The sequence below is a fragment of the Dendroctonus ponderosae genome, unplaced genomic scaffold, assembly GCF_020466585.1.
Source record: "Dendroctonus ponderosae isolate FM_Combo_2020 unplaced genomic scaffold, Dpon_F_20191213v2 Dpon_F_20191213_1, whole genome shotgun sequence".
NCBI lineage: Eukaryota > Metazoa > Arthropoda > Insecta > Coleoptera > Curculionidae > Dendroctonus > Dendroctonus ponderosae.
The window spans coordinates 61,604,508-61,617,778 of NW_026017110.1; the positions used below are offsets into that span (position 1 = coordinate 61,604,508).

At 33.9% G+C, this 13,271-nt stretch overlaps 1 protein-coding gene across 1 annotated transcript in view; it reads right to left on the reverse strand.

The window, feature by feature from the left end:
* LOC109541131 (homeobox protein dve-1) overlaps positions 1-13,025 on the reverse strand; it is a 25,201-nt gene extending 12,176 nt beyond the window's left edge. The window contains exons 1-2 of the mRNA XM_019909885.2: positions 12,756-13,025; positions 2,339-2,507 (exon numbers count right to left, since the gene is read on the reverse strand). Coding sequence (XP_019765444.1) covers positions 2,339-2,507; positions 12,756-12,851 — 265 coding nt within the window. The 5' untranslated portion in view covers positions 12,852-13,025. The remainder of the gene's footprint in view (positions 1-2,338; positions 2,508-12,755) is intronic.
* Between the last annotated feature and the right edge of the window lie 246 nt (positions 13,026-13,271).

The window sequence follows — 13,271 nt, forward strand, 5'->3', positions numbered from 1 at the left end:
AATAAGCGAAGATGGCATGTCATAATTTACAAATTGCTTAATATCTCAAAACTTGGGTTTTGCAGATACGACTTCCTGTCTTAGCAGGGCAGCATAAGGAAGGCAACTACAGCGCTCCTGTATTAAGCCTTAGGCTCATTCAAAGCTACGGCAAAAAGAAAATCTGAGCTTAATGATGCAAAATGAAAGGTTAGGATAATTTTCGGTAAGGCTTCTTAAAGTCATAGCAACTTTTCTAAAACTCCGGACCAAACGATCAAAGAAGTAATTAAATAAGAGGTTCGATGCTCTGCTTTGATTTACATTCCTTTTTATCGCTAACCTGCTTATTAATTTATATGGCTTGTTTCCGAAAAATCCGCTTACTCTAATAAGTTCTTTTGTTTCTTTTTGTATGGCGTAAGATTTTCCAATCCTATAATGTTGCTAAATTATCTTAATATTAAAACGAAATATTTTTAATTAAGTACGGATCGTTGCCATTGCAATTTCGCTTCCGCGGCAAAAACCATGTATCATTATTGTTTCATGCAATATAAAAAACATGTCTGAAAACCAATTCAATTAAAGGAATATTGGAGTTTAATGCCATAATTACTGAGAAACGAATTCTCTTACTGAAGATTTATTTGCCGAAAGTCATAGGTCAACATCAGATAAGCTGGAGCCATAAACTTTGTCATTAATGTTTAAGAAAATTTTATTAATTACGGCATTCTTTGTTTACCTTTAACTTTATTTGCCATTTCGTTCTTAGTAAGACACTTTATATTTGCGAAGCGTAAATAAATCAACCTGACCCGGAAATTGTTATTTTTAAATGCGGTTTTTTTATGTTGTATTTATTTACACGTGAGCGAAAAATAGATTGCGACCATCAACTTTTTTTTTTCAAATGGAAGCACCTGCTTCATAATCCAATTTTGGATTCTCAGCATGTCTTAGGTAACATACACTCAACAGTTTCGCAAAAATCGCATTTATAAATAAAAATTGACGGGAAAACTTTAAATGAATTTAGACATCAGCTTTGGCACTCACTGTACAGTTTCTAAATGTTTGAAATTTCCTTCGCGCTGCTGCCAGAAGCTTAAGCGCGATTAAAATTATATTTGAGGGGTCGCATATTCAAGTTTCAATTTTTCTATATCTGATCCCCTACGAATGTTAATCCATCGCAAGGCTTAATCCTCCGTTTCCCTTCTCAAAGCAGACAGAGCGGGCAGGAGAGAGGCCACGGCCCTCTAATCCCGGCTTTCTCTAATTCCCTACCTTTAAAGCCTAATCCAGCTTTAACTGGCCTACCAATGCTTTCTGGATCAATTCCCGCTCCTGTTGAATACACTTGCAGAAATAATCAGCTCGTCATCAAATACTTTACGTATAATCCCTAATTTTCATTGATCTTGATGCTTAATTCGACATTCAAATTAGTGGCTAATTTTTCATTTTATTGTGCAATTGCTCATCGGCATCCTAATTCTGTAGAAGCCATTAGGGCGTAAAAAGTTCAATTTAAGTGAATATTTGCGTCTTTATAGAACGCTGGAAAACTTCATTTGAGCAGCACTCGGTTTCGAACATTTATGACTGAGAAGTCAGTCAATAAACTGTTTTCAACCTGAAAAAATGCTTCGGATGTCTTAGAAATGGTCCACTCACGTCCAGTTCGTTGTATCAAGTAGACCCATTGTTCGAAGAAACTTCTTTGCAGTGAAAAGCGGGTATAAAGCAGACTGCCAATCCAGCGTGTATTTCTGGACGGCACCGATAACACGCACCAATAGCTTAAATCTTAATCCTGAGCCGAATTAATCATTATGCAGGATGTTGACAAACTGTACAGCAACTGTGTATTGTGAAATTTCCGAAAATCGTCAAATCGCCCATAGACTCGGCCAAAAACGCATTAAATGTGATTAATAAATTTTGGTGTCAATTCTGCGGCAGTAACGTGCAAGTAAAAATAGACTGCTGTCTTAAAAGCAACTCCAACAAATGGCCTTACATCCTGTATTATGAGGATTATACATAAGTTAAGAGTTAAACAGGTTTCAAGTCGTATTCGGAGGCCAAAGCAGCGTGTGACCCCAACATATCGAAGGATTAGCGGTTCCTCTGATCCTTAATCGCGACTTAACGTACCTAAAGAGACTTGGGCTTAGCTATAGAACGTCGAAAAGAAATTCAGAGGATTTTAAGCGGGTATTTTAATTCGTTTGTTAGTCGTAAGAACCCATCAAGCTTCCACAAAAAATTAATCCCGAAGATTTTTTACGATAATTGGATTGGAACTGGAGTGAAAATTTCCACAGTGGAACTAAGAACAATATATTACCTGAAGATGCTTCCTCTTTGGTCGAATGAGGAGATACGGTATTATCAAGAGGAGTGGATGATAATGCAGGTGTAGGTGTTGATGCTCGTTCTGCAGAGTCTCTGCTAGTCCTGCCGGTTGCCGAAGAAGGTGGCGTCTTGCTGCTTCGCGTCAAGGCCAATGCTTGGTTCTGGAAAATAAAATCACATTTGATCACAGTGCCATTCACATTCCTGCTTCCTGCTAGACTACCAAAGGTGTTTTATATCAGGTTAAAATAATAATCTCATTGCAGCTATTGTTACGCTGCTTGATCCCAATTAACCCAGATTAAGAGAGCTGGAAATAGAGACATATTTTGCTCAGATTTATCTAATAAGCCAAATTATCGCATACGTTGACGCTTATAACACCGATATTATAAACTATTCTGTTTGGGCCTTATATTTTCAGAGCTTTGGCAAGGTGTTATTTTAGCTTTGCGTAACTGTGTAGTATCATTTACCTACTTTGCATAGATTAACCTGCTTCAATACAATGTTACAAAAATGTATTGTTTTATAGTTAAGATTAAGTAAAATTACTTGATCATGTTCTGGATAATTAAACGGCAAACATTGACTGTTAATCTTTTCTAAAATAAAGACTCCTGATAAGCAAAACGAGTCAAAGACAGTCGTTTAGTGGATTATTTAGTGACACGGTAGCGTATGATGTATATTGTGTAATCTTTGAAGAAATGATATCTTTTATAACTAATGTACATGGATTTAACTCCATCATGGATAATTTTAAAATTATTAATTTATAGAGCTCTGTAATATTTTACCCAACAGCGACTAACACATCTGCCTAGTAATAAACCGTTAAAACTTGTAAATACCACATTTCAATGAACTTCATCATTTTAATTTCGGGTAATCAGTGATTTTTCGTTTCAATATTACAATCTGCACTGGATTTAGGCACTGAATTAATAAAATACATTTAAAATATATAGAATATAAAATTATTTTCGTAATTAAAAAGCCATTATAAAATACGAAATTATTATTAATATTTGGGTGGTAATAATGGATTACCGTTTACCTTTTATCTGTATATGGAATTTAATGTCGAAATTTAATGAATTTCAAAAACATTTAAATAAAATAACATGTGTCTAGAATAATGTATATACAATAGTAATTTACCGATATTTGATCAATTGTTCAACGTGAATAAAAAATTAATTGTAAATCATTGTTTAAGATTTAGTTGTTGATACCTTTAGAATGATAATTAATTACATTTCAAATTTGCGTTTCAGAGAGCGAAAAAATACAAGCCAGCCAAATTATTATTTATTATAAAAGTCAGTAAATACATGCACACATTTTAAATATGTGCGTATTATTGGAGCATGAATGATATCGGGCTTGCGGAAATAGTGGTAATCCCACTCACAGGAAGTATAATACAAACTCGGATAATCCTGATATATAATTTATTTTATTTTATAAATCATCTGCCTTTATGTTCGCAGCCAAATCCATTATCTGAAAATTATTTAATTTAAACTCTTTAGGGGGAAAATTTAATTTTTCAACTACAATGCGTTATGTAATTTGTGCCTATCCGAAATTATATCAATGCTAATGGATGTTTGTTTGTTCTTCTTTCAGGAAATAGAAGAGGAAGCAGGATATTTTTTCGGTAAATGCGTTTGCATAAATGCGCAGTTTAAATTGTTTTTTAGTTTTGCTCTTGTGCCCCATTCCCAAAGTCTTCAAAGACAATTATTAATTATTTTCTTTGCTGGAACGGTAAATTAACCTCGTGACGTGCAAAAATATTATCCATTGTTTTTCTCCTAATACTCGTATTACTTTATTCCCCCCAAAAAGCTTTATAAAGTTACTTAATTAGCATTCAAAACAAAAGCCATAATAAACGTTGTTTGCTTTAACATTTCTACAGAAAACATAATCTGGAGAAGTATACGCTCAAAACGACTGTATGGAAGATTATTTTGATAATACAAATACAGCGGACTTGCTCTTGATCAGCTTAGTTAATAATTTCAAAGACTAATAATGCTTAGGGCTAAAAAAATCGGGCATACGAATGCTTGTTATATACGGATTAAACGAATTATGAGTCATGCAGATCTTCTTATATTTTGCCGTTTCCTACGGAATAAAAAGGGGATGTCTAAGGATATAAAATGAGAGGGTTAGTAGAGAACCTTATCATATACGCAATAGACTCAATCGCCCCTCGTCTTAGGGTAAACGGATTAGCTAAGTTAGATGCCTTTATCTTCATTTGCCAAAAATCTAGACGTTATATTTTTGTTTATTTTACATGTTTTCAGTCTCGAAAGGTCCCCAAGCCCACATATATTAGGTACTTTGCTGAATATTTAAAATGGGATAAGAATAATCGGTTAGGAAGTGGTTTAGTAACGATTATTTAGTAGTAAATAAGTTGCGGATAAACTCAAAGAATGTGTACAATTTCTAATAAATAATCACGGATTAAAATAGAATTGGTTTTGGTTTGACTCGGCATAATCAAGTCATCGATGTCTACGAAAACTGAATAAAAGCCTTTCTTTTAAAAAGCCATTACAAACCAATAGTCTCAATTCAGAAAATGAAATAAAGAACAGAAGGCCAACAATTGGCCACATTTCACTGAACTTTATAGCCTGGGTCTGCTGGTTTTTACAAAGTTATGGGAATTTTTTAATGTACTAGGGTCGAACATGGTATGACATTATACAGGTGGCACATACGCTTATTACCCTACTCCGGACGTCATTATCCAGCTGACCAATTTTAGCGGCTTAGGAAAGCCATAATCTAGTATAGAAGGGTATATTAAAACATGCCTTAGTGAACGGTTGGCTTTTAAAATTATTAGAGGCACGAAAACAGTTTAAAACATATGCCCTTTCACGACCTGGAAATTAAAAAAATGCAGACAACAGAACGAAGTTAAATGAAAATATATAAAGCAGAACGTAAGGTGAAACTGTGAAACGTCAGGCAGTAATTTTCTTTTGCAACAACTTAAAAGCTGTCCATTCAAATATCTCTGAGGACGCAAGGCACTCGTGCTTTCAAAACGTCAGGACGATATTCTTCTAAAACTCCGAAAAAGTAGGTAGTTTCAAGCAATACTCACGAACCCCTAACTCTGTCTCCCAACTAACTAAGTTGCAAACGCAAATTTAGTTAGACGCATCTTTATTGCGTAAATTATCAGTAGTAGACAAAACGCTCTAATGTTGCGGCTGTAGGATCAACAGGTTTAGGAAGGGTATACATTTCTTGCTAGGGCACATAAACGATCAAAGGGGAGAACGTTACGACTTCATTGACAACGCTTTTGCGGAGGTTTGCATTTATTACAAAATATAATAAACATGTGGTTCAGATATCGTAAATAAATTACGGAATGCGTCCGAATCCTCTATGGTTTTAATTATAAATTTTTAATTATTATTTACATTGATAAAATATATTGGTTAAAGGATTAGCAGAGGGATTGAACAATCATTTTTGTTTGATTTCATTGGTTTCATTTTATCCAGATTTAAATAGAATTATTTGGGTTGAGAATATAAATGCATGTTATTTTGTAGGTGTATTTGCTGTCATATGATTTCTGTTGAAATAATGAAACTCATTTGAATATAAGCTTTAAGTATGCGTATGCACATGCAATAATTATATGTGTTGTATTACACGAAAACGAATCACACTTTGATTTTGATATATTTGGTTCAGATCCATTTGTTTATTGATTAGTAACTTACTAAGTGAATAGTAAAATGACTTGAAATAGGTAGTACAATGCCAGAAATTCCCAAAGTTAAATGGATTAATGAAACACAATGCACAGATATATTGGCTTTACGCCGGTTTAACAACAGTATTAGTGTCTACGTTGCTCTATTGTCTATTTATATTATAATTTTGGATTCTATGGAAAATTATATGTGAATGCTGGCGTTTATTAATCTGCATCGATTTGGTCGTATTGTAGCTGTAAAACTTCTTTCCGACATACATGGATTATTTTAGAGAGATTTTAACTGGTTGGCATTATATAATTAGTTCGCCTATGCAACATTCACTTTAATATTAAAATTACAACTTCCATTAAAATATTAAATTCCGAATAAATCCACATTTTGGTCTACGTTTACGACAAACGATCTTTTCCTAAACGCAAGCTTTTAATAAATACTCTCACGACGAAACAACTACTAATCAAAATCCAAAGACGAGAGCGAATTTATGGCAATACTGCTGGACATTTGAGAAGAAATTGGTCCGTACTTTCTTGATGATGAAGACTGTTTGCCCCATGCTGCAATATTATTAACTCACCTTAACCGAGAGCGCCCAGCAATTTTCGTTTAATAGGTGAAGAAAGAGCGTTAAAGAGATAATTACATACTTGGGGCAATGCTAATTAAATAAGCAGCAACTACTTTTAGAAGGCGGTTCCAAGAGCCGTTCTTTAGCAACTTTGAGTAGTTCGCAGCTTCATGGATCGGTTGATACAGAGGCGGGATTTCACGGACTGTCACTCACAAATAATTTGATGAGGCGGGAGTTTTCTGATTTAAAAGTAGTCGGGGTCAATTTTTTTTAAATAGAAAAAAACGAGAAAATTTACGAGCTCATTGAAAAACACGCTAGAATTCTCTGATATAAAATAAACAACATTTTGTCCTAGTTTCTGCGGGTTTAGAGCGTTTGCAAATTTTAAGCGACGATGTCTTCCTTGTGAACGATCCTAACACTTTATTATGCACTTTGGGAAGCTTCTTAAGTGAGAACTAATCCAGTAAACTCAAAAATGTGAAATTTTGATTTTTGATCGCAAATTTCATGAGGTTGATTTTTTGAAAAAATAAAAATTTGCTCCAATTGCCTCGAGTTATACATAATTTTTATCTGAATGAAGCAACTAATGCAATTAGCGGGTTGAAAAACACGCTAAAAGCCTCAAATCCAAAATAATCGACATTTTCGGCCCAGTTGAGCAGTTTTAGAGCGGTCACGATTTTTAACCGACGATATCTTCCTTATCGTGCATCCAAAAATTTTAAGAATGGACTTTAGGGAGCTTTTTAAGTCGAAAGCAAGTCATTGAGCTCAAAAAACACGCATCTGAAATTTTGATTTTTGATCGAAATTTTCATAAGGGGTAAAGATGGATTTTTTGAAAAATAAAAAAATATCTCAAAATGCCTCGAGTTATACATCATTTTCATCTGAATGAAGTGATCAATGCAATTAGCTGATTGAAAAACTCGCCAGAGGCCTCAGATCGAAAATAAACAGCATTTTCGGCCCATTTTAAGCAGTTTTGAGAAATGATAATTTTTAACCGACGACATCTTTCTTATTGCGCATCCAAAAACTTTAAGGATGAACTTTGGGGAGCTTTTTAAGTCGAAAGCAAGTCATTGAGCTCAAAAACAGGAATGTGAAATTTTGATTTTTGATCGAAATTTTCATAAGGTGGATTTTTTGAAAAATAAAAAAATCTCAAAATGCCTCGAGTTATACATCATTTTCATCTGAATGAAGTGAACAATGCAATTAGCTGATCAAAAAACTCGTCGGAAGCCTCAGACCCAAAATAATCGGCATTTTCGGCCCAATTTAAACAGTTTTGAGAGGTCACGATTTTTAACCTACGTAACCGTATTATGTATCCAAACACTTTATATGTGCCCAGTGGGGAGCTTCTTAGTTCGGAAAAAAATCCATTGAGGTCAAAAAACACGCATGAAAAAGTAAGATTTTGGACCGAAAATTTCATAAGGGGTAGAGGTCGAATTATGTTAAAATCATCACTTTGTTCAAAATACCTCACATCCGAAATCATTTTAATCTTAAACAGGCAAATAATACGGGATAATTGGAAAACATGCCAGAGCCCTTCGAACCAAAATAATCGACAACAACAACAAAGCAGCCTATTTTGAGCGGTTTCGACCTTTAACCGATATTTCGATATATTGGAGACTTTTTCGCAAAAAAACTTGAATGATTCATAATGCTTCTGATCCTATGCCATTTTCGTTGCAAGAAAGTGACTAACTCAACGAACCCATAAAATAACACATTACGAATGCCTTCAGTAAGTAGTAGAGATTAAGGAACTCAACCAAAGATTAAGGATAACATAAACCGACTTCATGTATGTCGATAACACACTTCAATATGAAAAGATCCAAATTGGTATATACTTATGTAAATGTGTCTTATCAAAAATTATCGATAGAAAATGAAATACGGCGGTAAGTTCTATTAATCTCGGATAAACATGCGACTTGTAGATCGTTTTTATTTATTTTTGATAGCGGCTTATAATTTAAATCAACAAAAGGGGAGACATACAAAGAAAATAAAATCTGAGAAAACACTTGAAACGCCGATTAAATGGATTATACTGTAATCATTTCGAAATTTCGTTCGAGTAGTAATATTAAAATTGAGAATTATTTATTCCCACCGAACCGCACAGTAATGGCCTTTTAAGGCTTGATATGTCTGCTGTGAATTAACTATTTTATAACTTGCAACTGGCAGTTAGCCATCGCTGCCTGGAAACTATTTTTGTTTAACGAGAAAAATCGCCTCAGGCTTAATTATTTTAAAATCTTAAAACCTAACTTAGATTTAAATATATAACTTCAACCCTCTGTTCGTTAACAATTGAGTGATATTTTTAAGTTCTCCGGAATTTCAGCATTGAACGTTCGCTCAATTCAACCATAGAAAACAGACAATGTTATGAATTTATTTAAACAAAATATACAACAATTAAACACTCCGCTTTAAGCAATTTAAGTTACGTGCTTCTTAATTGTGCAATTTCAAATGGAATGAATTAATATGTGAACTTGTAAAGGCATTGTTGAAGTCTGCAATTCCTAGCTAATCAAAATCATTGGTGTCACCGTCTCGATTTCTGAGAAATATGGTGGAAATGTGGCACATATTTGGGTGCATGTTTTGATTTTGTAACCGATTATTGTGCTTTACTGAGGAAAATAAAATGAATGTATGTGATATAATTCAAATTACTCTGGTCAATCAATTTCGAATGATTCCTAGAATGGCTTGTTGTTTGAAATAATTTATGATTATTTGCTGTTTTCAAACGATTTCTTACTGATACCTATATGGTTTAAAGGTTCATATTAATAATGAAGACATCATTCAAGGTTTAGTACGTAATTAGTAAGTTCATTCGAGTAATTATAGCTGCCTTGAACAAGGTTGACTTGTTCAAGAGGGTGTTTTAAATTAATTGTGTCGTTTCGAGGGACGTTAAATGCCCGAAAAACTCACCACTTTCATAACGGGTATTTCCTCTGCATGATCATTTGTTTTTTAAATTAATAATTATGTAGTTAATAATGGATCTCATTGCCATATATTTCTCTAAGTATTTTTGGAAATAATAGATTAACTTTTCAGAAAAAAACAACAATAATTATCTCTAAGGATTGCCATTTCATTTATCAATTTGTTGTCGAATGTAAAATGCAATAATACGGGATCTAAGTACATAATTAATTTTTAATAATAATTAGACGGACTGTACGAAAAATGATAAAAACTAAATTGCTCTGCACCATTTTATCAAAGGCATGTAAGTAAACAGTCTTCGCATTAATTTATTGGTAATAGTAATTGCTTGACGATTCATAGATAAATTTGCAGCTATTAATAAATCTAGATGTAAATGCTTTACAAATCCTACTAACTGGATAATTTTGTTTAAGCGATCACTGCTGCTGACCTAAATAATCATGGATTTAGGAATTTCTGAATGTTAATCTTAAAGGGTTATTCGGAATGTATGACTTGATTGAAGATAATAGTGATACTTGCAGACGATTCTAACACGTGTACAACATATTAATTAATTTGGAAAAAAAAGAAATTTTTAATTTCCAGTCTTCTATATATAATGGCTAACTGAGTTATTATGTATATAGGTAGTTGTAGTTATAATTAACCACTAAGCAGTGACAATAATTGTTATTACTTATTACCGTCCATTAGTATGAAATAGAACTGATGGTAATCATTCAAGGTTTTAAAAAATAGCTTAAACTTTAAACCTTAGATCTTGGCACTTTACACTTATTTTTATAATATCGATATTTGACGTATGCTTTACCTATATTTCATGTTGCTTATGAACCAATTACATATCGCTATGACACTGGTGTTTTTGCGCTCTTGTTTACCTAGAAGGCAATTAGTTATATTATTTACCGAGGCTTAATGGAAAATACATTATTAATTGGACTTGTTAATAATATATTCACAATATTACGTCAAAGGAAAATGCCTTAGAAAATTGTCATAATGTGTATAAATCTGGGATAATTTCGCTCCAATGTACTTTAACGTCCCCGACCACACCGCTCTAGCCACAAGGAGAATATAACTATAATTTATTTGATCAGTTATGTATGAGTATAAGACGGTTCAGCGACTAAAATAGTATCTATGTTAATAACAAAATCTATAATGCGTGTCGTAGAAGTCACTTTTCACAACCTATAATAATCGTCAGATCCAAATCAAATATCATGCTTTAATAACGACTGTTTAACAATAGAACACACTATTCTAACAACATAATATTAAAAATTTAGACTTCTACTAAGTGAAGGTGACTGAATTGCCCAACACTACAAACTATACGATAAGGTATTTTAGTAGGTAATTATAATATACAGGTAATATAGTATCAAACTCATAGTTGCAAGTGAGTTTGGCCAGGATTAAAAAACACATTTTTTATAGGAACACGTAAGCACCCACATGTAAGGAATTATTTATCCCACTACGTTCTTACAAACGTACCAAACTAGTAATTATCTTGTTAAAACTTAAAGAACTATGTATCTGAGACGCGGTTGTCCTCAAGTTCTTCATTTCTTTCATTCAAAGGGAATGATAGTGTTACTCTAATAGATTTTATTTCTTCTGATTTGCCATTGAGGGACTCCGGTTAAATTCATTAGTATTTATCGATGGAATAGGTAATTACGAATCAAATGCATAACACGTGAATTATGAGCTTATTTTCGCCAATCGAAAAACCGGATTAGCATTTTAAATAAAAATATCGTGAAAAAGCTCGCCAGTTCAAATCCGAAATTATCCTTTAATGATGATTCAACGCAAAGTGAAATACATCGATTTCCATTTATAATACAACGTGCTTATACACGGCTAACCTAGGATTAACCCAATCTGGCATTAACGTGGACTAGGGATGAGTTCTCTATTGACATTTCCGGTAATCCGGTTGGCACCAACCGATTTACCTCGGAAATTATTACGGTGAGTTTGCTTATATCAGAGAAATATGGAAATGAGATTGTTTAGCACCAGAATAAATAATTGGAGAATATTCGCTAAATCCAGATTATTTTCATCGATAAATACAAAGAGAAATGCTAACTGAAATCAGTGAGCAAGCATCAAGAAGAACACGGATGATTGTCGTGTTTTGACGGGTTGACTTCATTAATAAGCAATTTCCATGATATTTAATAAGTTCGAACACTCGTCTAATGACAGTACTATAAAACAGGTAAAGTGTAATTCATTTAACGTATTACCCTCAAATAATTAGCCATAATTATATTTAAGTATGCGTTTATGGTTGGGTATCTAATTAAGACGATATATAGGTATACATACGTGCAAAGTACAGATACGCGTGTTAATGTATATTTAATTTATTTTAAAATCAGACAAGGAAAGTGTGATCGAAATACTGTTATGGTGCTCATTTTCTGAACATTATGTAGCTGACAAGATTTCTTGCACTCGCACAATGGTGGATTTTTCAGGTTCCTAACACTTAAAAAACAGATATTTTCCATCCCTGTATGGTTTAGGTGAATTAAAAAGCAAAATAAACGATCTACTATTAAAAATAGGTCCAAAAAACCATTAGGCCCCAGCGGAAGATATTTCTACCTGAGTGATGACTTTGAAGATGAGTCCAGTGAATTTTATTGGTATATCTATCTTGAATGTATTTTAGTCGTGGCTGGTAGACTGTTGTGAAACTTCTTTAATTGATAAATTATTAAGCGATTTGACAAATCAGCCGAAATGAGTTTGTGAATGATAAACCGCCAAACCTTCAAAAGCACAGATATGCAATTTGATGAATAAACATAATCAGGCGTGCTTAATTAAAACTGCGTTTTTCAAAAATTCGTTTCTGGGACAACAAATATGAGGCGCTTTGCCATTGTTTTGGGCAATTGAACATGATGACTATCAATAATTTTTCCTGGCTGATTCAAAAAGTTGCAAAGCCGGGTTTAGGGTGGAACATTTCTGTTAGGGAAAATGTTGTTTTGTGTAAATGAAGAAGTTACCTGACTGGTAACTTCAGAGATTGGTGCTCCCTTAATGCTGGCAGCTACCCAGGCTTCCGCAAACGTCTCCATTGCACTTTGAAAGTCCATTGCCATCGTTCAAACCATGCGTATTTGGTGGTAAACACAAAAAAGTCTTGTGAGCCTCTATGCTTTCCCCATTACGACGACAACGTGACTTTTCGATCGTAAAGCGGACGCGCGAATATCACTTATACGACAGTAGAAACGATACTGAGCGCGCTATTCGCTCATTTCGCGTAGCTGGAGTTACCGGAATCGAGAAGGAAACGACGCCGACGGTGGTGGCAGCGGATAGCTCCGGAATTCGCACCACCCCCGAAGACATCCACGGTTGTCGGATTTTATTGTTAAAAAACATTTAGCGTCTTTTCCTAAGGTCTAACGTGGCGCTGCCTCAGCAGCTGGCCAACTGTGGCTAATGGAACAATCAGATAGAATTTTGGAATTTTTCCATGAGGGATTCCAGGATGCTTTGAGCTGTTACACAACCTG